This window comes from Chlamydotis macqueenii, chromosome 3 (genome assembly GCF_036417535.1).
Source record: "Chlamydotis macqueenii isolate bChlMac1 chromosome 3, bChlMac1.mat, whole genome shotgun sequence".
NCBI lineage: Eukaryota > Metazoa > Chordata > Aves > Otidiformes > Otididae > Chlamydotis > Chlamydotis macqueenii.
In genome coordinates, this window is record NC_141558.1 from 49,351,544 (window position 1) to 49,378,091 (window position 26,548).

At 46.8% G+C, this 26,548-nt stretch overlaps 1 protein-coding gene and 1 long non-coding RNA gene across 5 annotated transcripts in view; both read left to right on the plus strand.

Moving 5' to 3' along the window:
• Positions 1-1,017: 1,017 nt before the first annotated feature.
• Positions 1,018-26,548, plus strand: part of FOXO3 (forkhead box O3) — a 102,407-nt gene continuing 76,876 nt past the window's right edge. For all 4 annotated transcript variants that reach the window (XR_015258094.1, XM_086744185.1, XM_086744184.1 and 1 more), the window contains exon 1: positions 1,018-2,554. Coding sequence is in view for 3 of the 4 variants with exons in the window: in XM_086744185.1 (XP_086600311.1) it covers positions 1,970-2,554 (585 nt within the window). In the remaining variant the exon portion in view is untranslated. The remainder of the gene's footprint in view (positions 2,555-26,548) is intronic.
• On the plus strand, positions 11,581-15,640 carry LOC147601237 (uncharacterized). Its single transcript, XR_015258095.1, has 4 exons — positions 11,581-11,790; positions 12,240-12,371; positions 12,709-12,758; positions 15,582-15,640. It is a non-coding gene; the product is annotated as an uncharacterized LOC147601237 (long non-coding RNA).

Here is a 26,548-nt window from a genome sequence, read left to right on the forward strand (position 1 = left end):
AAAAAAGACTAAAATGGACGTCAGATTTAAAGTTTACCAGGATAACTTTGTATAAGCAGAACAATTTATGACCAGTGGAAACAAGTCAGGAAAGAAACAACACGCTATTCCTCCTCCACCGTGACTGGCAGCCAGAGCTGGTTTGATGCTGAAGCGCGGGCAGCGAGTTTTTACACGTATTCAGCGGCCTGCACTCCTGGTCAGGTGGCCGGACAAAGATCAGAGCTCTGGAAAAGCGAGACGGTTGCGTCTGGTTTTGCCGTTTCAATTCTAGCAAGGGCAGAGAGCCAGGGCTGGGGTGACCCCTGCAAAAAGTCACCGTCTGCGCTGAGAGGCCTGAGCGCTTCCCGCCGCCGCCTTCCCGCGGCAAAACCGGCGGACAGGAGGCTCCGCTCCGGAGCGAAGGGAAGGTGAAGCGGGCAGTCGCTTTCCGCGCCGGATCCCCGCAGCCCCTCCAGCCCCGGCAGGCCCCGTCCCGCTGCTCCCGCCCCGTCGGGGCGGCCCCTTGCGCAGCACCGCCCGCCTTCTCTCCCTCCCCGCCCGTGGGCGGGCCGTGGCGTGCCGTGCGGTTAGGTTGAGGCTCCCTGCGTGTGTCTATAACTTTGTGTTGCTGCCGGTGGTTGTTAGGAGGAGGGGGATGTGGACGTCGGCGGCGAGCAGGGCGGCGGGCTGCTCGGGCGGGCTGCGGCAGGCTGGCTGGGCGCGGGCGGATCGCTCGCCTCTCGCCGGCTGCTCGCAGGGGAAGCGGGGGTTTTGCCGCTTTCCCCTCCGCCTTTAAAGGGAAGGCTCCTCGGAGCTGAAGGCGCAGGAGCAGCAGCAGGAACCGTGCAGCAGTGCTGCTTCTTCCTCCGGTGAATTCGGATCTCGATTTCTGGCGGTGTGGAGGTGGCTGTTGATTCTCCCTTCCCCTCCCGGTGTGGCTCTCCCTGCCTCTTCTGCTTGCGCTTTTTACATGACTTGAGTGAAGAGGGGGAAAAAAAAAAAAACTGTCAAGATGGCAGCAGCAGGAGCAAGGAGGTTATGAATGTGGTGTTGATGCTGGAACAAAACCTATTCTCTTCGGCAGCCCTAGGGAGGGCTTAAAGCTTCTGGACCTGTTGGAAGACTGGCGATTTGATTTGTTCCCGTTGTGTTCGCTTTTTCCCTGCGAGAACAAGGATTTATCGTATTTTTTATTTTTTTTTTCTCTAACCAACCAGCCCCCGAGGTGGCCTTCTGCCGCCCTTTGCTCCGTCGGCTGTGAGATTTTGGGGGGCTGCTTGCGTGTGGCTTGCGGGGGGCACCGCAAAGTGACAGGCTGACGCTAGCGTGCAGTTGGATGTATGCTTAGACTTCGGCTCCCTTTAGGGCGCTTTGAAGAAGGAAAAAGTCTTCGGCATAATCTGAAGGACCCCACTCCCTGCCCTCCTGCCGAGGGAGGGGGCGAAGGGCCGCCACTACCACCCCTCCAAAAAAATTAAGGGAAGATATCTGCGGAAGCGACGAGGAGCGAGCTCGGAGGGGGGTGGGGGGGGTGAGAGCTCTTCTCCCGACTGGATACAGCGCGGTTCCCGCTGGAGCGACTTCTGCATCCGCATGGAGTGAAACATAAACAAACGCACACACGCACCGCGGGAGCGGCCGCCGCTCCGCCGCCGCGGAGGGCAGCGCCGCGGGCACCCTCGGCACCGCCCGGCCCCGCGCTGCCGCTCCGGCTCCTAATCTGATTTTTTTTTTTTTTCCCCTCCCCTCCCCCCCCCCCCCCCCCCCCCCGCTCCGGCGTGCGCATTGCCCGCGGGGAGCGGGGCTCCGGGTGCAGCGGAGAGCCTGCCAGCCCGTACCGGAGAGCGGCATGCCCGCCCGGCGGGTCCCCGCCTGCTAGGCTCTCGTCGGTACCGAGGAGGAGGCGACGGAGGAGGAGCGGGGTCGGCGGCCGCCCGCCCGCCCGCCCCGTCGCAGCGCCCCGCAGCCGCCCGCGGGGGAGGCCAAGATGGCAGAGGCGTCGCCCCCCGCCCCGCTCTCTCCCCTGGACGTGGAACTGGACCCCGAGTTCGAGCCGCAGAGCCGCCCCCGCTCCTGCACCTGGCCCCTGCAGAGGCCCGAGCTGCAGGCCAGCCCCGCCAAGCCCGCCGGCGAGCCGCCCGCCGACGCCGCCTCCATGATCCCCGAGGAGGAGGACGATGAGGAGGAGGGGGGCGGCTCGGCCATGGCCGTCGGCAGCGCGGCCCCCGAGGGCGGAGAAGCGGCGGCGGCGGCCACCACCGCCGTCCCGGAGGAGGCGGCGCGGCTGCTGGCCCCGCTGCCCGGGGGCGGCCCGGAGGGGCCGAGCCTCTCGCCCGGGGGAGCGGCGGGCGGCGGGGGACTGAGCGGGGGTCCGGCGGCAGCGGCGGCGCCGAGGAAGTGTTCGTCGCGGCGCAACGCGTGGGGCAACCTCTCCTACGCCGACCTCATCACCCGCGCCATCGAGAGCTCCCCGGAGAAGCGCCTCACCCTCTCCCAGATCTACGACTGGATGGTCCGCTGCGTCCCCTACTTCAAGGACAAGGGCGACAGCAACAGCTCGGCCGGCTGGAAGGTGAGAGGCGGGGGGGTAGGGGGTCCCAGCGGACCCACCGCCGGGGTGGGGGTGCCGGCGGCCGGCCCCGACGGCAGCCGGCCGGGCGCTGCGGCTGGCCCTCCTGCTGCTGGTGATGGTCGCGCTGTCGCCTTCACTTATTTTTTATTTTTTAAGGGAGGAGGGTAAGAAAAGTTTTGGCTCTTTCCTGTTGCTGTGTGCAAGCGGTGAGGGCTCCTAACTCAGGGAGCCGGGGACAGGCTGGAGCGGAGCTGGCTTCTCTGGTGCACAGAGACATAAGCAGGCAGAGAAAAAGAAGGAAAAAAGAAAGAAAGGAAAAATATTTTTAAGAGTGTGTGGGTTTTTTTTTAATTTTATTTATTTATTTTTAAGTTATAGGTACTTTAGGTGTAACTCGTGCTGGAAGTAAGCGGAGTTGCTTTTATGCAGGGTCAGCCTGAGTCTGAAATCTCAAATGCAGAACGACTTTCTTGTTTTTGTCAAGAAGAAACCCCAGTGGTTTCTCACACGTTCCTCAGAGGCAATAGAGGGAAATTCGGGTCTTGACATTTCTTCATAAAGTTAATCAAAGCGTGGAGTTATTGGCTGCTCAGCCACAGGAACGTTTGGTTTGCGATTCCTGCGGTGCCAGCGTATGAGGGCACCGTCCACTGATAAATCCCGAATATCTGAGCATTTTCTGTCCAGCGTTGCGACAGTTAGTAGCTAAGATTACTACTGTTTTAGTAAGTGAGGGGGGAAAAAATATCTGGTTTTGTGGCTTGTTTACTTGGTGTGTGCAAAAGCACGTTGCAGTAAGGCAGGGTTTTGCTCGCAAAGACAGAGTCTCATAAGAAGGCCGCCTGGAGCCGGTGCTGCACGTAGAGCACATGTGAAGTGGTTTCCAGAACTGCTTTTTTTTCTCCTCATTTTCTGTGGCCATCCATTAGTGTCTGTCGGACGCCGAAACGTTGCGTACTTGCAGCTGTACAGAAATGCAGGTGCTGCTTGATGTCGATACTGTTTGCAGAGGGAAGTCCCAGTACGGTTCAGTTGCTGCGGAGGGCCGATACTGGCAGCATCCGAGACTGAGTTTTTCAATGGATGGCTGAAGGTGAATTTGCTGGGAAGTTTTATTGTGCTCCAGAGAAATTGGATTTCGTCTTTGAATCTCTCTAGCTTTGGATCAGGGGATAACTTACATTATACAAAGAAGTCGGAAATGCTGTATGGATGAAACATTTCTGGCAGTTTTTATATTAGCAGCCCTGTCTCATATTTTGGTGCCTGAGTAGCACTTGCTGCTAGGAATTGAAGTGCAGCTGTATGATTTTTACCTTCCAAATGGAGCACTGTAGAGGAAGCGTTTCACTGACAGACTTGTCTCAGGCTGGGGAAAATATAAACGCAAAGTTTACTGGTGGCATAGCTAACTGAAGACAAGGCTTTTAAAAATGCAGATCTTTTTTATAGCTTTTGCCTCTGTATTAGGTGTTGAATTTTGATCTGACTTTACAAGTGCGACGCGGAGTGTGATAAAGGGTTGCATCTTCCGATGACAGCCTGCGCCTTCATAAGTTGTTTAGTTTCATGCAGAAGCAGTGGCTTTAGGTGTCAGCCACTATGACAAATCCAGCCTTTTTATCTGATACTTTGAATTTTCAGTACATTCTCGATACTCAATTCAAAGGAAGACTTAGTGAACAATGGGGCTGATACTGTTACGGCTTAATTTGGTGGCAAAACTCCCATCCGCTTCAGCAGAAGCAGGATCTGGGCCATAAAGCAAAGTGCTTACATTGATTAGTATGCTTAATACAGTCACAATTTTTCTGACAATTTATACTGTTAATTTGATATTGATTCCATTGCTGAGCAGCATTAACTGGTACTTGGAGCTAATTAAACTGTTAAAAACTTGGATCCCTTGAGATTCCTTGGATATAATTTAGTTCAGAAGTTTCTCACAAGCCTTTAAGATGACCTTTCTCAGGAGACACAAGCACACTGGGAGCAGAAAATTCTGCCTCTAATGACTGCGAGCTGTCTCTGGAAGTTAGGGTAAGGCGTGCGATCGTGTTAACAGCGGGTGCAGTTGTGCGTGGGTGGTAGGGGCAGACCGAAAGGGGCAAAAGAGAGGTCAGGAGCTAATAATTTGCCAGGCATCCAAAACTGTAAAATGTAATTCCTTAGCAGGACTAGAGTTTCTTTTAATGTATGCGTATACATTTAGAATAGGGCTATTTCTTGGCTGAAACATGAATTAGTTTGTGCGGAGGCAACACTCTTGAATAGAGACTGCATCTTCGTCTCCCGATGCTAAAACACATTATATGTTATTATGATCTTTGTTTCCCTCACAGGTAGTGAATGCAACTTTTCAGGAACTAATGTCAGCTTTTCACATCAGACTTTTTCAGATTGCTCGTTATGCGGAGATTTTAAATGAACAAAAGATACTTCCATATCTGAAGGCTTTTATCTTAATTTAGAATATTTTTACACAGTTAAGTTTGTCTTTGAAAGCAGCAAGCCCATTTAACAATATTCTGCTCTGGCATTGATTGGGAAAATTGTCATTTTAAACAAAAGGAAGAGGAGAACTTGTTTTTATGATCTTATATATTATGATACATGAAATATTAATACCATTTTCAGTGAGATGTGCTGAATACCATAATCCGTAAACATAGCTGGGATTATACTCCTCAAAACAATTATTTTAAGAGCTATAAATTAAAGTTACAACTATCACTTTTTTTTTTTCCTGGGGCACTAAAGCAGAAGTGAATATTTCAGATGTGGTTAGGAAGACATATATTACGTTTCCACTAATTCAGATAAAGTTTTCCCAACACCCCCTCCTGGCCCCCCCCCGAACAATCTTCTTTGCTTTTCCCCAGCCCCTGTGGGACGTTAGCTAATCTAACACTGCCTGGCTGCTAACTAGGGCAGTAGTGTACGGCGCATTGCTATAGAGCCGGCATGCTGCGGACGCTGTCGTATGCCACAGGCAGCCTGGTTTGATACAATCTCATACGCTTCCCAATCACCAGGAAGGGTTTAGGTGCATGTTTCAGTATCCGCTTACTGTCTTGGATACTTATGGAGGGTCAGTATTTATATTTATTGTCACTGGAGGGGGGGAAATGGTCTGAGGGTGAGCTGGTTTCACCCTTGTGAAATGTACTGTGCCAGGCGGCTGTTGCGGGTACTTCCACAGAGCTCCTCCGTGACCAGATCTACTCGTCTTTCTAAATTCAAGTATCCATTATTTTATCAATGTCATGCAGACACAAAACTAAGCTACTGACTTAAAAAAAACCAATTTTTTTCCCCTCCAAGTATTTAGGATGCAGTAACTCACTTCACTCAATAATCTTGAACCACAAAACCGAAACACTTGAGTGTCTGTGTAGAGGCACCTGGTTTCACTATAGCTTAAGTACTTCCATATCTCTTCCTATAATGTTATTTTGTAATTTCTTGCAGCACTATCTTGTGAAACAGTCTTTTCTACAAGAAGAGTACACTAGGGGGACTATTTTCCTCTTTGTCGAGCGGTATCGCAAGACTATGAATCTGGTCCTTTATACACAGATACCGGCAAGTCCCAAATTTAAATGCAGCTGATTTGCTTTGATTTGTTTTTTATATCAGAAGCCTATTTGTTTTACACCTGTTGCAATCATCTTCCTCATGAAAGATAAATACTGGCGGCTGCGATATTTACTTTGGAGGGGAGATTTTTGTAAACTTTGTACATGGACATTTCATCATTCCTTACCATGTTTTGTTGACCAATATGTACCGAAGGGCTGCAGTCCCTTCAGCGTAGCAAGCACACAAGTCTCTTCTCTAGTTATTGAGACTTGAAAAGACTCGAGAAATTTGCCAGCGATGTAGACAGATGTCTAAATCTGTTAGCCAGATGCTGATACACAAAATGTGTTGGACTTTTTTAATAATCTTTTTGCAAAGGATGTGGGAAGCAGGCAACACCACTTTCTGCTCTTCTTATTTCTCCTTTCTCCGAGCAGCACACACCAACGTGGTGTCTTGATCACGAGTGGCAGGAGTTTGCATCAGTTTCATTTTTTTCTCTGCTGTCTTTTTTTTTCTTTTTTTTTTTTTTTCTTATAAGATGGTGTTTTCCAGTTAACTGCTAGCATGAGTATTTTTTCCAGTTTTCTATGATATTCTTACTTTTTTTTTTTTTCTAATTTTGAACTGTCTTGTTCATCTGTACAGAAGGGTTAGGCTTACAAACCGTCGTCTGATTATTTTAAGTTTTGATCTACCGAAGCAAGCACGGGTTTCACCACGTGAATGGATCCATGGGACTTCACTGGGATTACTTGTGTGCTTAAACTTACTGCTTAAGCATCTTACCTGATCAAAGCCTTACTATGTTGTGCTTTAACAAAATACTCGGGAACATTTGTAAGTGAATTTTGTGCTAAGCAACGTAGAGACATGTACGGTTCCAGCCCCAAAGTCAAAACTGCTAGATAACAAGCTTCTGTCATCAAAGAAGAGTATACTTTAGTATCAAAGTAACAAATGACTTTTTAAACTTTCCAGTAGAAACCATATGTAGATATTAGCACGCATTATTATTTTATATCTGTAACGTACATCAAAGATCTCACTTTTCCCCAGCTCCTGCAGGCAGGCGACAGCTATTAGAGGAGAGAGAGGGAGAGACCAGAATCATTGACATTGTTTGATCCATGGTGTGACAATGAGGAGCACCGAGGACTTGGTAAATGTAGATATAAACACATCACCTTGGTGAATGTCATCAGCTGCAGAGAGTCACAGGCTCTGATAAACTTAACTTTTGATGTGAACGGGGAATCTCCAGTGAATGATGCCAGATAGTACGCTGTCAGGTAGACTTGCATGGTAAATACCGGAATCGGTGTTCCTCAGTTCTTTAGAGACAGAGGGTTACCTGAAACAGGCATGCAACATCAACGTTGTCTGTAATAAGTTATTAGTGTCAATATTTGGGCATATTTAAAATAGGAAGCCTGGGAGTCAGAGGTTGGCTCCTACACTTTCCTGTGTGTTTGAAAGGACATGGTTAATGCTAATAAAAATTAAATCGCCTTAGTGGCTTTTCTATCCGCGGTATTGTGTTGGCTTGAACAAACGCTGTCTGAGACTATCAGGCTGAGGAGGAGAGGGATTCTAGTGCTCCTGCCCTGGGACGTCCTGCCTCTGCTTGGTTTTGTCCTGGTAAAGCAAGCAGTGTCTTACATGTGAGGCCATTTTGTATTTGGGTCATTTTGGTGGTGCTACACCACTTTGCTGTAATCCGGGGAGATTAGGGGAGGCTGGGCACGTGCTGGTGCATTTAGAAAGGCGAGTGATTAGGGTTAGCCCGGTGGTTTTGTGAAAGCTCTTTGTGCTGACATGCGCAAAGTAGAAACATGGAGTCGGTGGGGTCCCTTGCAGAAGGCAGGCAGCGCTGGGGTGGGTGCAGCCCCTCACCACCCCTCACTCCTGTAGCAGCCGGGCTCTTCTCAGCCGGCTTGTGTGGGGTGGTGGATGGGGAGAACAAGTGTGAAATCCCCCCAGAAAATTATGGTGGGTGTGCTAGGTTCAAAGGGAGGCCAAAGGGATTGCCTTGGAGATAAGGGAAAACTGAGAATAAGCAGCCAAAGCATTTCTCTAGGTGGCAGCCTCCTAAAGGTGCCCTGTGAGATTTTGGCAGCCAGCTATTTTGCGTGAAAGTATGGAAAAATCTTTTGTGAGGATTGTTTCTTATTTGCAATGCAATTACAGTGGGTCTTAGTGTAGTGGCGGCTTGCCAAGGGAGAAACTGAAAGTGTTTCCTAATGCAAGTTGTTACTTAGACTAAAATCTTTGTGTGTTCTTGTTTCTCTCCCAGGTTTTAAAAAGCGTTCCTACTATCTTCGCCACAGAAAACATGCCCAAGGGCAGGGTTATAAAATGGCAGTGTTGGTTTCTTTTAAAGGCATGAGGCCCTCCGTTTTGAGGCAGACTCTCTCTGATGGAGAGTGAGATCTGAGCATCCTCTCACTGCTTCGTTCCCCTTGCCACGAAAACCTGTGGTTCCCAAGTCGGCGCCGGGAAGGGACCACAGCCTTGCCAGGTCCCCAGGGCAGCAGGCTCATCCAGGTCCCACAGCACGTAGCAAGCATCCTGATAAAGGCCTGCCTGATAGCACAGCGCTCGGGGAGCTGCAGGGTTTTTTTTGATGTGGCTTTTCTTGGGGTTGACAATACGTGTGTAGTGCAGTGGTTCAGGAGCAAAATAAAGCGTTCAAGTAATGTGCACAGTCATTCAGTTTTTGGTAGTGCTGGCTCAGCACACCACAAGTTAAGTGAAGATTAAGCTTAACATTTTATTCACTCTTTTTTTTGCTTCTACAAACTTAGACTGTTCTTTTCTGTTACAATTTCCTGAGCATTGCCACACACTAAGCTTGGAAAATGAGGTGCATTTAGCCAATTTATGGCCTGACATATGTTAATTAACATTAATTACCTGCTTGAATAGTCTATTTAGCACTTATTATTAAAAAGTGGCTTGTCTACAGAAGGGGATTTTCCTTCAGAGTGAGATGTTTTGTTCTAACTTGCTTCAGACAAAGTCAGGATGGGGCATCCCGTGCTCCTCTGCATGGCTGTACCAATTTCCTGATGTTCCAGTTGTGTATGTGGGATACCACTGCCAGGCACCAGCTCTGTACCAATGTGTATTTTATGTTTATTTGACATCAACTTAGCTTCCCCAAGCAAACCAGCCTGTTTTCAACTGTTTTTTGCTAGTGGTGGGTAAAGCTCTTGCTTCTCAGATTGAGGCAGCTGGAGAAAGAGGCATGCTTTTCAGCCTGCCAGGAACTGCAAGGAGATCTAGAGGCCTGAGGTGATGTGTCCCTAGCCCCTGTTTGTGGTGGAGGGGTTGGAAGAGCTCAGGTGTGCAAGGCTGGAGGAGATATGTAAGAGTTGCTGGGGCGTGCTGTGGTGCCCTGCAGGGAGAGCATCTTCAGCTCTAGATGGCCAAGGATGGTGGACCTTGAGGTTCCCACAGCCGTTGAGCAGGCCACTACTGGAGCGGAGCATCGTCTCCAACAACAGCAGATTATGTTTTGCTTTGTTCATCAACTACGATATCTACATTATCTCCTGGGCAGTGCATTGGGCAAAGGTTGTTACAGGTCATTGCCCTAAAACCTGTGAGATGAGGGGAGTAACAAGCAGACAGCACTCATTCAATTTCCGAATACCAATATTAAAAAAAAATAAAATAAAATTCCATTCCTCAATTCTCCATTCCCCAGTTCCTCATTCTTGTCTTGGGAGACTCCAGGGACATTATGTTCTGCTTCACCTTCTCCATCCTTCCCTTCGTAACACCAGGTGGGGGGGTTGCAGGGGGTGCCTCTGTGGGAAATGGAGGGCATGTTTCACGATATCACTGCGTTTTGGTTGGGAATGAAGCATGGAGCTGCAGGACTGACAAACAGCAATTGCAGGGTGCTGTAAGAGTTTGGGAACAAGCGGGCGATTGCGTTAGCACTCTGCCTCATCCCCTTGGTGAAATAGCAACAGAGCTGCCTTTCACTGCGGCTGGAGGAGAAGAGCATCGCTGTGTTGCCATTGCTTTTTTGCCAGAGTGGTTCTTCCCAACACTGCACCTAGTTGTGAGGTCCAGGAGGAGCCACTCTTGCCCTGCAGAACCAGAGTCCTTTTTCTGGGCCACCTCCCTAGCACCTTTGCTCAAGGACTGACATGCTCATAACGCTGCTTTGCCAGGAATTTGAGGCAGGTCAGGAGTTAACAGCATCCAAGTCTTGTGTAACTCTGTATGTGTGTGTCCTACCTGGAGTTTGCTTATTGAGGCAATTTTCTTTGTCTGTACACTGGTACCTGTTAAAAATAAAGGCTATTTAAATGCTTCTACTGATAAAAAAAACCACCTATGTAAGATTTCACTGACAGAGAAATGCTTTTCTGGGGATTTGTACTGTTAAAGTAAAGCCTTGTGAAAATTAATTCTTATAGCAGACTTGTCCTAACGAATTGAATGGGTTGCTTGCTGGATTGCAACATGCTATGTACTTAAGAGCTGAAGTACGAAATGCTAGGTTGTCACTTGAGCATGTTTGTTTGGCAAGATATTCTTTTGCTTTTCTTTATTATTTTTCCCCTACTGGTGGAGTAGCCGCTTGCTCCATTAAAGGGGATGTGTGAGGGACCTGTGCGCTGGGACGGGAGGGGAGAGAGGCAGCCTGAGGATCATTGCCAGAGGGCTGGAGGAAGGTCCCCTTGAAGCGAGGAAGAGGACGATGTGTGGCACTGACAGCTTGTCGCCAGGGCCTTTGCAGCTTGTACCTCCAGGTCTCCTGGAGAGCGCTGCCTGCCACTTTTGGGGGGCAGGAGGCTGCTTGTGGTGGGTGTGGGGCTCTGCCTGTGTCATCTGCATCTGCTCTATGCCTGTGTGCTGCTGGTGGTCAGGTGCCTTTCCATGGGGTGAGTCACTGGATCGTGCCACTTCTGTGTCCCTTCACCCACTGCCCATGCAGAGGTGAAGGGTAGGTCTGCGCCAACGTCTCCTTGCCAGAATCCTGTCGAGAGCTCCGGAATGAGGGCAGGAGGCAGGAGCACTGCCAATGGTGCTGGTTTTCTCCTTTTACCTGCCTCTGAGGCTGTCTTCACACTTTGTCTTGTGCTGTGGGTCTGCCTTCAGGCCAGCCTGCTTTCCTTAGACCTTCCTTCTGCTTTCCCTGGGGAGCAGTGGAGGCCACTGGGATGCCCGGGATTATGACTAGCAGGTGGGATTCAGTCCTAGGAAAAAAAGTTTTTGGTAGATTTGCAGGCTCCTGAGTTTTGTGAGCAGAAATGGGCAGGTTCAGGCTGGATGCCAGCCCTGGAACAGGGCGGTAACGTCTGCTTATCCCGACCCCAGAGGAGTGGGAGGCAGCAGATAAGTCTGGTGAGGAGGGAGTGGGGTCTGCTGGGGGAGGGACAGATAGAGGGGCACCCAAACACGTCGTCACGTGTCCGCTTGGCCTTCCCTCTGCCTCCCGGCTGCTGCGACTGCTAAGTCCAAAGCAGTTCATACTGGGAATGAAAACGGGTTTGCGTGCATGCAGCCCGGTTTATGACGGTGCAGATGAAGTAAAGAGAGCAGGGTCTGACTCTTGTCCCGGCTAAAGGCCACGTTAAAGCAGCAGAGCAGGGCTCTCCTGCGCTGCCGCAGCACTGTGCGTTTGCATTAATGTAAGTAAGACTCAGGCCAGCAGCGCTTGAAGTCCTGGTTGCAGCTGGGCCTGGCCTCCTGGTGAGGACTGAGCATGACCAGGGAATGTTAGTAATAGTGTTGCACTTCAGTAAACAAAGCTTTTTTTAAAAATGTATTAATTACCTAATATTCAAATACAAACTACTCTCCTAGTCCAGGCAGCCAGCATCTCTGCAGATGGTTTGCCCTTATAACTTAGTGTTTTCTCATGCTGTACCATGTTGCTGTCTGCATTTTTTCCAAAATAGGATGAAGAAGAAGAAATATATTCTAAAGAAATCATTTAAGGACATGACTTCCATGGCCATACTTGTTTTATCTAGTATGTGACCTGAATTATCTTGATATATGTGCCAGTTATGTGTCAGCGCTCTTAAAACCTGCTGTATTTGTTTTTTTTTTTTTGTCTATCCACTCTCCACGCTAGCTCTTCAAGCAGCTATTTCAGCTCTCCAAAGACATGTTAAGACCAAAGCTAGCCCTACTTTCTCACATGAAATTTGCAGTGTAAACATACCTTCAAATGCAAGACAGGTCTCAAAAGTTTCTGCCTTTGCAGGTATTTGTGAAGTTAGCCAGTGAACCCCTATCTTGTGTAAATATATTTGCTAGTATTTCATGGAGGATTTATCAGTTTCATATAGAAAGTTCTAGATATGCTTAGTACATAAAATTTGGCGTCTGATAAGTGAGAACAGCACTCAACAAAGAATGTCTTTGTGTGAGGCTCTCACAGGCTCCCACATTATCACCTTTTTTGCTGATTGGTTTTGTGCTGAGAGCAGTGATGTGGTTTCCTGAAAACCTATAACCTACTGTTTGTTCTGCAAAACTACTCTGGACCTTAACTAATTTTCAGAGAATGTTTTTTTTTTTTTTTTTTTTTTTTCCCCCAGGAATTCATAGGAGAAGGTGATGCCAGTTCAAGTTGTGTCCTGAGATGCTTGTAAGCTGAGACACGTAGAGCTGCTGTCCCTGTTTTTGTGCAACACGATCTGTTGTGTTTAAAAGTTTCACTGTGTGGGGGAACTCAAAACCATTTGTCTGAGATGTCAGGTTTCAGAGTGAATGGTGCTTCTTTAACTATTCATCAAGACCTACAATGGGAGGCTGCTGGTCCTACGATGCCTTTGTAGGAGGACAGTGTTGGCACCAAGAATGATGCTGCCACTGAAGAGCTGTAAAAACTCCACAGCCTTTTGTGAATCTTGTGCAAGCAGCTTCTGCATTTGCGTAGCCTGAGCCATATATGGGGCCCACATAAATGGGCCACGTGTAAAATCTTTGATTTTCAAATGGAAATCATGCTGGAACTCTGCATGGATTGGGCCAGAGGTTTCCAGCCTAGTTTGTGTAGCAGACAAAAACTCTTAACCTAATACTGTTATTTTTATCATTATATTGACGGTGTAATTCTCACTTCCCATAGCATGTTGAGATTTGTTTTTTTGCCCCCTTGCCCTTTCAACCTGGTTCATGCATGGCAAAAATAGTTCTGATTAAAATGTAGTAGAAGGTTTGCACACTTGGGGTAGGAGAGAAACCTTTTATGAGGAGCTGCTTTTCAGAAAGCTCTGGGGAAGGGAGCTGTGTGCTTAAGAAGGTATTTAAAAATCAATAGTGAGGCCATTTTACATACAAAAAAGACGGGAAATATGTAGGCCGTGAGATAGTGGCGTACTGGACTGGGAGGAGGAAGGATTCCGTGAAGTAGCAGTGGGGAGTAAATCAACCTGATATATGTTCGTAGACATCTAATGTCTACTGGACCTAGTGGGATAGCTTGGAGCAGGTGGAAGGAAGCATACTGTTTACCTAGTTAGAAACATAAATAAAATCTTTCCAACTTTTTTTTTCTAAATTAAAATGCATTTGAAGCATATGTCAGACTTCTCACATCCAGGAAGATCTCTGAAACCCTGCTGTTTCCCAGGGAGGCTGTTCCTAGCCCACCTTCTTCAGGGCTCTGCCAGGTAGCAAGTCCTCCTGGCCATGGGATGGAGCAGGATGTGCATGAGCAGTTGGGCATGTTGGGGTTCTTCCTGAGCGCATCCATACTCCTCTTCAATCAGTAGGAAAAGGTCTGTCATTTGAGATGATAGACCAGAGAATTGGAAAAAAACAGAGAAAGTGATCATAGTTGAAGTCACTGAAGATAGGATTTCACCTCTGTGTATTTATGGAGAAGTTGGTAGTGGTGGGGAGCAGGGCCTGGGCTGCTGTACAGTCAGAGCAGCTCCATATCTCCAGTGTATTTTAGGCACAGAGGAGACAAAGATGATGCTAATTGCAAGAGAAACTACTTAACTGCTTTGTATTATGTTTGAAATGAAGGGGGAATAACGCTGATTGAATGACCTATTTTGACTTTCTCAGTATAATATGTTTAATGTTTTAGTCTTTTTCTGGACAGTGAATTATAATTTTATCAAATCCTGCTGGAAATGAATATGTTACTGGGCAAAGTATTTTATCCTTGCAGTTTTAACAGCAGAGTTACCTCTGGCCGTTTGGCTCACTGGCAGGAGTTTTCTCTTTTGGCTGGAAAGGACTTTTGCTATGCAACACAGAGACAGCGGGTTTTTTTTAATACAAAATAGGGACCTGTCAGGAAGAATATAAAATAGAGCACTGAAGGAGTCTAATTTGGAAGGAGAAAGGTTATAAATCTCCACCTCTCTCTGATGACAGAAAGCCAAAGTACAGCAGAAACATTTCCCTGCTTGTAAAACGCTGGTCCTCATACCAGAGAAGTTGTTCTGTTAAAGGTATAGCTGTACCTAAACTCCTCACAGGTTTTTCAACATTATTTTTGGTATGTAACTGGATGTTACGTAAGGGGATTCTTAGACAACAAAGTGCCTCTGTTAGGGTCCGCTCTGCTTGTTGTGCCGTTACAGAAATTGTTTGCTGTTTTGGACTGGTGTTAGGCAGAATAATACTGAATAAGTCCCAGATGAACGTGGGTGGTGAAAGGAGAAAAATAACTTCAAATAAAGAGGGGTATTATCAGCTGAGCAGCCAGTGTTGATCCTGTGGTGCTGAAAAATTGAACTGGGAAAAATAGTCTTTTTTTTTTTTTTTTTTAACATGGAAAATCTTAGCTGAAAAATCTGTGCTGACTAGAGTTTGGTACCCTACTTAAACTCACAGCAACTTGGCATCGGTGCAGCAGTGCTGCGAAGTAGTGAGAGGGAGAACAGAATTACAAACAAGCCTCCAAAACTTGAGAGGATCCTCAGATTCTTTGTCCATTTAGGACAAGATGACCTGTAGCGTCACTTGCAGCTGCTGGATCCAAGAGTATAAGTAGTGAAAAGAACACTGATTTGGCCAGGATAAAATGTTCATTTTGGGTTTTTCCAACAGCTGTGTCGGGACTTAACCCTGGCAAAAGCTTCTCACGTGTCATTTTTTATTCAGGCTCGTACTAAGCATGTGGAATGACAATGTTCTCTAATTGAAGGAAAAAAATAAAGGAAAATAAAAAAGTAGTAAACTGAGAAATAGTGTGGATTTGGTCTCCCCTCAGCCTGAAGAAAAACCAATTTGCTAGAACGGTATGGTAGCAGTTGTTTGAGAAATTGAGTATGCATTTCCTTCAATTGTAGTTGAATCATGACATCTTACTAAATTTATCCAGTCTTGAGTGCTTGGTTTCTGGTTTGACATTTTAATTGGATGGTTAGGGTTGTTTTGTTTTTTTTTTTTTTTTTAAAAAAAAAGTTGTGCATGGGCTGAGAGATGATCTTTTCCTTATTTTCTACAGGAAACTGTATCAGGTATCAAGCCACCAGTTCTTCCAGGTGGATACAGGCGTGCGGGGGCCAGCAATGTTCTCCCTAGAAGCACTACGAAACAGTGGGTGGGTTTGAGCCACACCAGTGATGAGCCTTTCCTGTTTTCCAGGAGCAGACAGGGAGTAGGAAAGTTGGATTTTGCATGTCTTTGACCATTAATTGGAGATTGCTGGAGTGTCTCTGGATAGTTCTTGCTGTTCAGTGATGTGCCGAGCAGAAGTACTAAAGAAGAGTGTGCTTCATTTATACGAAAATCTACACTGAAAAAATGTTTCAATATAAAAGCCAAGTGCTCAGGAAGTACAAAATGTCAGAAATAAAGTTGCCTCTAACACTTGAAATTACTTCTCATGCTGGCTATGACACTGTTGTTAGTAACATGCTCACATACTCACCCAGTCTCCTTGTTGGGCTGGATGCTTCATGGGGTATTCAGGGTTTCGGCTCATCCCCCGTGATCTCTCTGTGGGCCCTGTGCCATATTTGTTGCACTCAGCTCTGAGTAAAGGAATACGCCCTTCCCGGTGTGCTCGTCTGTGACAGTCACCTGCCCAGTACCCGTGGAATTCCCCAATGGGCACTGTCCCAGCTCTGAGTCCTCTTCTCTCCCGAGGCGCCTCGACCCCTGTGGTCTCTTATCCCAGACTCCTTCCTTATGATTTCCAGTCCTGCTCCATTCATCCCTCCTTCCTTTTCCTGTAATCTCCCATCCCTCTGCCCACCTCCTCTGGTTTTCAGATTTGCTCTCCTTGTCCAGCTTGCCATTTTTTTCTCTCCAGCTCTCCATTGCACATTTTTCCTCCTGCTTGGGCTTCCTTGTTTCCTGTGTCTTGCCTATGCCTGGCCACTTACTCTGTTTCTAATCCCAGTTGCAGTTCAGGTTTGCAAAGCTATTAGCAACAGGGAACAGGGTTTTATAGTAGGAAGTGTTGGACAATACGAGGTGTAGGTGGGGCTCGTAGTACCACCTATAATTTACAGCATTGTTTATTTTTTTAACTAATCCACCCTTAGGTAACCAGTCCTGGTACTGTCGGTGTGCAAATCCTTAGTCATTTGGGTCGTCCTGTTCCCTCTGCTGATACTGTGTATAAAGGGATTGCTCATTGGTGTAAGAGGCAGAGGATCCAGCCTTAGAGAGACTTCGATCTCTGTTTTGATGTGGCCTGAGCTAGAGAGCAAACAGTGTCGGAGATTATGCAGCTCATAGGGCTGCTGAGCTGTCCCTAAAGTATTTAATGGGATGTGTAGTAAGTGCTCTTGCTTCCATGGTGAGGGATTGTTCCTTTTTCCTTCCCTATCGCTAAGGAGACATACAAGTTCCTTGCTGATAATGTATAAGACATGAAAGTATACAGTCCGTAATCACACCATATTCTGCATCCTCTAATAGGTGCTCTCTGACTTGGTGTATTTAGTCTAGAAAATATAAACAGCCTTTTCGTTACGTAGCTCCCTGGTTTTCTTGTATCTTCTGCCTCTGCTGCTAACTTCGTGCCTGGTCTTTATTGATTCTGGTAAATGCCTCCATACCTAGGCAGGAAGCCGATCAGAGTTTTTTTCTTATCAGAATTAGACTGAGAAACTCATGCTGAATTGTTGCTTAAAACTGCAAGAATGGAATTCCCTTGGAATGTGGGAGGATGGACACCTTTGCTGCTTTTGCTGGGTGCAGCGTAGCTTCTGTCATAGTCAGTAAGCAGCTTCCAGTGGGCTTGGTGCTCAATCAAGTAGTTTACTGGTGTGAATAACCTTATATTGACCTTTTAAAGAGCTTCTGCATAGAGCGTGCAGTTGATGGGTCCCTTGTTCCTTTGTGATAAAATTCAAAACTTTAATCAGGTAACAGGATGACCTCTCCTCTTTCCATTGCAATAAAGTACATGCAAACACACGTTGCAACAAATAGCGCAAAGGCAAATCTGGCATGCCCTGCTTCCTCTCCCGCAAGAGAAATTTGTGGTTTATTCTCTGCCGTGGCTCCCCAAGAAGCAGCTCGGTCGGCCTTTCAGATACCGCGCTTCAGTTTCCCAGGCCATTGATAACAGCTGTTCAGTCAGAGCTCTCTGGGTCACAATGTACGGGGATTTTCTGTTGGCTATGGTGACCTTGGGGGGGAATTAGACTGGATGTAATGTTTCCAAGAATTGGAGATGCCTGTGCCATTGAGCTGGTGCGCATTGCCGAATCAATTACTAGCATTGGCAGGATTTTGCTTTAGGGGAATCTCGCAGCTACATCACAGTCTTGTTATTAGTAGATTATTGTTAATTGGTTTTAATGCAGAGCTAGATATTTGCAGGGAGGAGGGACCTTTAATAGTTGGTTTCTGTGAAGTATTTTCCCTATATCCAGCACTGTTGCAGGGCATATCCTGGCACTGCATCTCACTTTTGTTTTCAGGAAATTTTTATCAACTCCTGTGTGGAAATATACACTTGGTGTAGAATTGTTGTCCTTAGGCAAGGAATTGCTGCACAGTGCCCCAACCTCTTCCAAAGCCAGTGGTGACAACTGAAACTCTCTGCATGGAGATTTTGTAACTTTTTTGTAATGTGTTGAATCATGATAAAGTACCTTTGTAACTTGGGCTGCTGGAACATAAGCACCCAGTGAGCTTTTGTAGAGGGGCTGCCCAGCAAACCTGTCAGGTTTTATGTGCAGACTCCAGTGTAAATTCGGGTCACCGGCCTCTCCCGCACCCGTCGCAGTCGATTGACAGGGAGCGGTCATGATGCAGTGTGCTCAGACGCCTTTAATTTATGACCCAGCAGATTGCGAATGTCCCTCTTTGCAGGTGACAAAGGTGCTCTGACCCCACTTCACCAGCACAGGTTTTGAGCTGCACGGTTTCACTCTGCGAGATTGAGGTCAGGCTTTTTCAGAGGGCTGTTTCCCTCTTTGGCTTTTTGGTTTTCAGTGCAGCCTGGTGTTTTTTGCAGGCCTGCTCAGCTGGAGCCCCGCGTGGGTTAGCCCATGCTCGCACAGTAGCTGAAGTCACCTCTGTGGAAACGCAACCCCCCTAATTCCGTCAGTTCGTTGTTTACTGTGTTCGTAATTGACTGTCAAAGTGTTGCATTTAATTCAAGTGCTGGTAGGGTTTTCCTCAAAAGGCCTGTGTAGCGTTAAGCCAGTTAGGAGTTACAAATGTAAATATGTTTACACGGAAACGAGGAACGCATGAAAGCTGGCATTGCTTAAGCAGCCAAAAGCAGCGTGATCATATGCTAGAGGGACACTGGAAATGTAGGTTGCTGGAGCGCGCTTCCAGGAGTAAATCCCAACCAGGAGCTGCCTTCCAGCGCACTGTTTGTCTGCTACGGCTGCTGAGGGGACCTGGGGGGGAGGGCTCGGGAGTCCCTGGGCGTCCTCGTGGAGTTTTGCAGCAAAGTTTGAAGTGCCGAGGCGAAGCATTAGCTGTATCTAGACAGGTCCTTGTTTTAGATTTTCCCGGACCCTAGCAATACAGCCGGCAATCGAGGAACCTCTGACGCTAGTGTTTCATAACTGAAAGTTAGGCATTTTTCACAAGCTGTCCTATTTCGGGTTGCGAGCGCGGGCATGGGCACACACACACACCCCCCGCACGCCCCCCCAGCACATTGTTTACTTCCTCTGTAAGTTCTGGGACATTCAGTACTAAGGAGCATGATACGCTTGCATAAACACCCCGGCCAGATTTATCTCTCAAGCCTATCTTTCCTTTCCCGTCTTGGAAAGTGATTAATCTGCAGCACACATTTTGTTCTTTGATTGCAGGGCATTATTCTGTAATCATTTACAGTTTTGCAGAGCTGTAGCACTGACTTGATGGAGTATTTCTGTCATGTAGCCGGCGCTGTCGGCTGAAGCTTTAGCTGCGAAATGCGGAGGGAGCATTACCGTGCAGCTCTGTGTCGTGTTAAAACTGTTTTCTTTTTACATTGCATGCTTTCTGCGCGTTCAAAAAAAATTCAAGTATACGTATTTAAAGTGCAGGTAAGTATCTCTGCAGCAATACATGCTGGGGGCTGGTTTGTCTTTTTTAGAAAGAGTGTCAGTACTGCAGCATGCTGGCTGCCAGCTGAGGTTTTCCTATGCATTTGTGGAGGGTGGGGGAGTTTAAAAAACTTTTGTTTTCCGTGCTGCATATCGTGTATTGAAGCCTACACCAGTTAGAAATTAGCAGCCTATGTAGATAGAAGAACCTGCACATACCACCTAGTGTCTAAGAAAAACAGAAAAGTTAAGAGATTGAAGGTGAGTTGGAAAATATGTCCTGTGTATACTACATCAAGCTCTTCCATGTGCCCTTTGTTGTTTTAATTTATTTTCCACCTTTTCCAGTGTGCGAGGAAAGGAGGCAGGAGAGGTAACAACCTTGAGTTAACATGCTGTGGGTTGAGATAAGGCTATCAAGCAGAGTTTTGTTTGATACATGTGTCCAAGCTGTAAACCACTTCTTTTAGTAAAAAGGTGTGAAAAGTAGGTAAAAAAAATTCAAGGAAAAACATACGACTTTGGGTTCTGACATGCTGGTAGGTTTATTTTTGCAATATATGTGCACCTTTCTCTCCTACAAAGAAAGAGTTTTTAATGTGCCTGAAGTCCGGTGGGTCTGGACCAGTCACCCATGCCAATGAGGATCTTGTTCCAAAGAGTCTCAGAGATCTGGCCTACACACCATGTCAGACAAAACACTTTTGTATCACCTTATGACAAACAAAAGCCCCATTGTTAAAAGACAGAAGCCACAACATGATGTACTATGTACAGAGACCAGGGAGAACTGAGGGCGTTGCAGGTGCAGAATGTCTGTTAAATGAGCTGTCCAGAGGATCCAATGCCGGAAGTCGGGACAAAAAAAATCTTCCAACAGCCTTCCCTGTCAGTCTGATCTTGAGGGCAAGGCAGGGCAAAGGAGGGGGATTTCCTCTGACTGGTTTCAGGGACCTGAGAGTGCTGGGCCAGGAGAAGCACCAGCCTCATGTCTCCAGCAGTGGGCTTTGGAGCGGGGAGAACAGGCAGCACAGACAAGTAGCGACACGGTATTTTTGTTTTAACCCCTATCCCCTTATTTACTGACATACAGAGGTATCTGGAGCATCTGATCACAAATTTCACTTCTCCATCCTAGAAGCACAAGTTGCTATAAAGTCCTCATGCAAATTCCTTAATTATAAATAAAGGGAAACCTAAAAGCAAGGAGAAGGAAGACTAAGGTTTGTGTGAAACAACAGCTCTTTAGGAAACCTACCGAATTATGTAAGCAAGTGAGAGGTTCAGAGTGTGTGTATTTATTGAGGTATCCAGCTACTTGGTTGGGCTTAACTGTAGGATTAAGGTAGCTGTCCTGTGGTTGTTGGAGGGAAATGTGCTGCTTGGGATTGTGAATTTGCACCATCTCCACTCCAGTGGGATAAGACCTCTGATTAGATCGTGTTTAAGACAGCTAAATAACATTTTTCTGCATTTGTGAATTAGTGGCAACAGCAAGAATCTTAGCAATATGCAACCTTTCTTAGCATCCAAGAAAGACTGAAATTACACAAGCTGGTGCCAACCACTTCTCGTGCTCTGCATTCCACCAAAACCAAATAGAGCTGCTGCTTGTTTCCCGATGAGCCTTCAGTTGTGCAGCGGATTCTAAGCACGGGTAAATGAGTAGAAGCGACTCCGTGCAGGAGGCAGCGCAGAGTGCAGTGCTGCTGAAACACAGCCTTGCGATGCTAGTGTCCATGCCCACAGCTGGGACCTGCAAGGGTGCCTTGTGGCTCAGATTCAGGAACTGAGTAATTCCTATCCAGTGCCCTGCGGTGGGTGCTTCCTCTTGCTGTGCTTGGATGCGTGCCCCGGGGTCACAGAGTCTGGGTTCAACAACACTCCCTGAAATCCTTTATCGTGTAAAAATGGTCTGCAACAGTTGTATTTGTTTTCCTCTAACAGTGAGAGATGAACCCCATTAATCTCTGTTGTTTATATCACTGTTCATGCAGAGTACAGCTGCCCACAGAAAGATTTCTAGGACATACTGGGTTCAGTGCAAAGGAACTTCACGCTGAAAACTTGAGGCCCCATCCCATCAGGCAGAAAGAAGCCTGTGCCTCAGTGTGGGTTAATTATTTCTTAATAGTTGGCTGAGTAGGCAGGATGATCAGTGGACAGGGCATGAGGCTATGCCATAGGCTCAGCTATGTCCAGAGTAACGTTTCTGAGGGTGAGGAGGGGTTTTCTTAGCCCTCCAGAAGCGTCAAAGCTAATGTCATGCTGAAGTTGCACATTGTGCAATAGCTTGGAGAGGAAAAGAAGCTTTGTGCTTGAACATATTCAAGTATGGAAGAATAGATCCGTTAGATTAGAGCAAGATCCTCTTGCGTTGAACGGGAACCTCTAAGGGAGGTTTTGGATAAGGACCAGGTGCTGGGAACATATGTCTGAACATCCTTACCACTTGCTGGCTGAGTGTGGTAGAGAGCTGCTGCTCGGAGCTCAGCTAAAAACAGGGTGACCGGGTGGATCGAAGTGTCTGTTCCTGTGTATGGCCTCCTCAGCTCTGTAACTGCAGTGTTAATGCTTTTACCTCCACACTTGTCTGGTGCGAGGGTGGATGGAAACAAGATTTATTTGCATGAGGAACACCCTTTGCCAAGCTGGACGGGTGAGTTCAGGAGGTGATGGTGCGGGTTTCAGTGCAGAGGAGCCACTGGCTCCTTGTCGTGCATCATGTCAGTGGAGGACCCCTGAACTGTGAAAGTGTCCCAGAAGAGTGGAAGAGCCTGTTAAAGTGCACACTGCTGTTTTGTCCTCTTCCAGTGCAGCCAAAAAGCATGTATGTTCTTCTTCACCCAAGGAGTTTGTTTTTAGACAGAGTAACATTCACCACTGCTGAGTGCAGCTGTTGTGCAACTGCACAATTTTTGACCCTGATAGCTGCAGTTGGGTCAGAATTTTAGAGAGCAGTTGTCCTGTGCAATCCCCAGTAAGATATGGAATAAGCCCAGCAGAGACTGGAACTGACACTGGTCATATCTGAGGGGATAGCAGATGACAGGCAGCTCCCCTCTACCACCCCTGTAGCCCGTTGCTGACTTTCAGTCCTTTCTTTTACCTAAACCCTGAGGCACTGGAGATCAATCCTCTTTACAGGTCACTCACAAGGGAACCTGGACATTAAATTCTAAACTTTTAACTAGGCTAACATTTTATTGCTTTATTTCACACTGGAGGTTGGTCCTGGGTGCAGTCTTGAAAGCACGTCCTATGCAATGTAGAAGGGGGCCTGGAGAGAGGAAATGAAATCAGAAATGGAGAAAAGTTATTTTAATCATAAATAGCTGCGGTAGGAAGGTGGATGTTTATATGTGCAGTAGTACAGTATCTACTGTGTGTATTTTAGGAGAACCTGAGAATAGCAGCTGTGCTGAAATACTTGACAGCGAAGTCAAATATAGTTCAGGTTAAAAAAACAAAAAAAAGCAAGGTTGCTGGGTCGGGTGAATTTGCAGCGTGAAGCCTGTCGGTGTTATCTCCACCGCACGGCACAGAACAGCCTGTGACTCCAGCACTTGTTTGCGAATGCGCAGTTCCTGTAACGGGATATGTCCCACTCCTATCAGTGTGGTGTTGCGCCCGGGTACACGTTCCCCCGCCTCGCAAATTTCCCTGAGAACTGCAGGAGGCTGACTGCTTTATTTCTCCGAAGGCTGCCTTTTCTGAAGCGTTGCTGGTTTTGCAGCTGATGGACCTGTTGAGTTTTAGATCTGTAGAGCTCGGAAGCAGTGAAGCTGCAGGCAGTAAAACCAGAGCTCTTGCTAATGCACCGAGGTCGAAAGGATCAAAACCTAAATTAAACTTGTCCCTGAAATTTGGCTCTGAATCACAAATTCAGGAAGTTGTACACGAAAATCAGTCTGGGCACTGCTTCTTTCTTAGGAGTTCTTTGGCTAAAAATAATGTCTTGCGTGATAGTTATAAATAATACGGGCTTTTTTTTTTTTTTTCTTCCCCTATCTAATTAAATTGTTACTCTTGCCACAACGAAGGGAAAGGGAAAAGATAATAACATGAATCTGGTTGAACAAGTATGTAGCTTGCAGGTTTCAGCTAGAGCATTCACAGCTGCAGCTGATGCTGAACCTTACGCTAATACATTTAATTGTCAAAATGAGAAGAGAGTACTCCGGAGAGATCGGCAGTGGTTTCTGTGTGTCCATCATTTGGGATACCCTCTTGAAAGCTCTCCCAAAGTGCATTTTTCCTGTGCTGTCAGAATACAGAAAAAAGGGATTTTTTTTCTTGACAATTTTTTTTTTTTTTTAAGGAAACTGCAGTGTTTTTGTAAAATTGTGGTTGAACCATACTGTAAGATGTTTTGATGGACTCTAGTGTCTCGCTAAAATGACAAGCAGTGGCCACAGACAGCTCTGCCATTATAAAGAGCGGCACTCGGCAGGTTTGCCACAGGTAAATAGTGGATAAAGCTGGAAAAACGAACTTTTCTGCCTTGTGACCACGGCATCGAGATGCTCTTTGAAAGCCGTGTGGGCAGGCTGGCCATGGCTGTCGGCCTGCCGAACAGCAATGAAGGGCAGAAGCCTAGCGAGATGGTACTTATCACACCTATTGCTGCTTCCACGTTAGTGCCCAGAAAAGTTTCATGTGTTTTGCTGCTGGGATTTGTCAGCGGCTGCTGGGGCCTTTTAGGAGTGTTCAGGGTTTGTGGTGGATTGCAGGGGCTGTCGGAGAGGCCATTTAACGTGGCGCATGGCTCCTGGGAGAGTGCCGATAATGGTCAGTGAAAGCAGTAATCCCAGAGGCCTAAGGGGATAACGACAGGCAATAACATGGCTGCCAATCTTTGAGCTTAATCATGACATCTCTCAGGTGGCAAGAGGGTTATTTTTCCCAAATAAAGCCATGGTGGAGGAAAAAGAAAGGTCCTAACAAGCAGTGTACCATTGGCCTGCGTGAGCGATAGAGCTGGGCCTAGGCTCAGAGATTTATTGTGTTGAAATTAGCTGTCATTTGGAAAAAAAAAAAAAAAAGCAGTGGGGCGGCTGCGTTATTTCACTGACAGCGATGCAATGTCCGTGACACACCGGGACGGGAGGGACCAGCACACTCTGTGACAGCACGGCATGTACACGATGTCAGCCGAGTGGCTGACGGCTTCGACTTGTGCTGGCACTTGGTCCAGGGCTTCATTTTCAAGCCAATATTTATAGATAACAGCTGGAAGCATGTTTTTGGAAGTAACACATAGTTACTGCACGTGTACAACTTCCCAAACACCCCCTTCGCCTCTCCTATTTGCTCTGCTTTAGGGAGTTTAAGACTTTTTAAAAATAATTATTTTATTACAATGCAGAAAAGGCGTTTACTAGTTTCTCATTCATCAGCTGCTCTACAAGAGTGAAAAATCTCACAGGAAAACACTGTATTCTAAGGTTGTAAACAGAAAGCAGAAATCCTAGTATTCATTTTAATGGTTTAAAATAAAATAAAAAAAAACCCAAACATTTTAATGGTTTAAAATTACTTCATCATCCTGAAGTAGTCTGCTACCCTCTGAAAGTTAGAGATGGAGCAGGCAGAAAGAATACTATAATATTGAAATGAAAAGACCTGAAAAGAAGAAGCCTAAGCATTTTCTAAGCAAAAAGTGCAAAGAGGGTGAGGGAGAAAGCTGGTTAGTAAGTGCATGTGTTTGTTTAAGGAATTGAATGGGTAGCAAATACTTTTCCATGTGTGTGGAAAATATGAGTTGGCTTTTGCAATAGCATTTTATGGGAAGAAAGATCAAGGGTTCAGGAGCTGAAACACTTATTCATAAAACGTAGGGAGCAAAGACAAGCTGCTTGTTGTGCTTCTGCCCATTTGCTGTAAGTCCAATCTAGCTGAATCATTTCTAGGAATGGAGTGGGTAACTGGATTTCCAGCCTCCTCTCTGTCCTTGGCTTCTCTCCTGCATGGCTGCTGCTGATTAGTACTGGTTGTACTGAGCTTTACGTGGAGGGTATGTGCATGTCCACTTGATTGCTAAAGCTTTTACCACTTTGGGATCTAAGCACAATCCACTTGAAACTGGATTAAAACAGCCAACTCGTTTTATGGAGGCTTTTTAACAGCTATCAGGCAGGAAGCAGAAGCTGACCCAGGTGGGATTTCAATCTGGTGCTGAGGAAATGAAAGGTCCTTCTCCGTCACTGGTCCCGTTGCTGCACTCTGCGGTTTCTGACAAAAGCAAACCCAACCCAAGCATTTCCCCTGGCATCTGAGGTCTTCTGAAGGGCTGAAGATGTATGGTCTGCCATGTGAAGCCAAGCTATGCCACAGGTGTAACATCTATTAGTTCAGCAGTGAATGTGATCTTTTATTTGTATCTCTGAAGAAATTTGGGTTGGGCTGCACGGCCTCCTTGCCTGCAGATTTTTGTTGGCCACTTCCCCCATCCTGTGCTGGCCAGATGATTTGAGGCCTGCTCAGCTGCCGGGGCGTGAATATAGGTCAGGACAGAACCTGGGCTCGGCCGCTGCGCCGGCCCGCGCCCGGCTTTGTTTAATCTGGCGCCTTCCCAGGTCATCTTAAATACCACTCTATGCCCGAAGCCCATGCAGCATGGCAAGGCTGAGCTGCAAAGGGGCAAGGCTTTGCTTTTTGTCTTTTTTTCAATTAGTGTAGTGGGGACAGGGGCCATTAAAACCACTAAAAGAACATTTCTGAGACCTTATACTTGAGACTGGTGGCATATGTCTTGAGGAGTTCGATACTGTTTTCAAATAGTGTTGAAGTGTGCTGCAGTTTTTTGTTGTTTTTTTTTTTTTTTTTTTTTTTAATTTATAGTAGAAAAACAGAAAACTCAGGATGTGCTTTGGGGAGGGTGTGAGCCCCTGTGCCATCCATGGGTTTCAGGAGGGGTTGGTGCCACATCCGAGGATTCGGTTTGTCCATCTGTTGG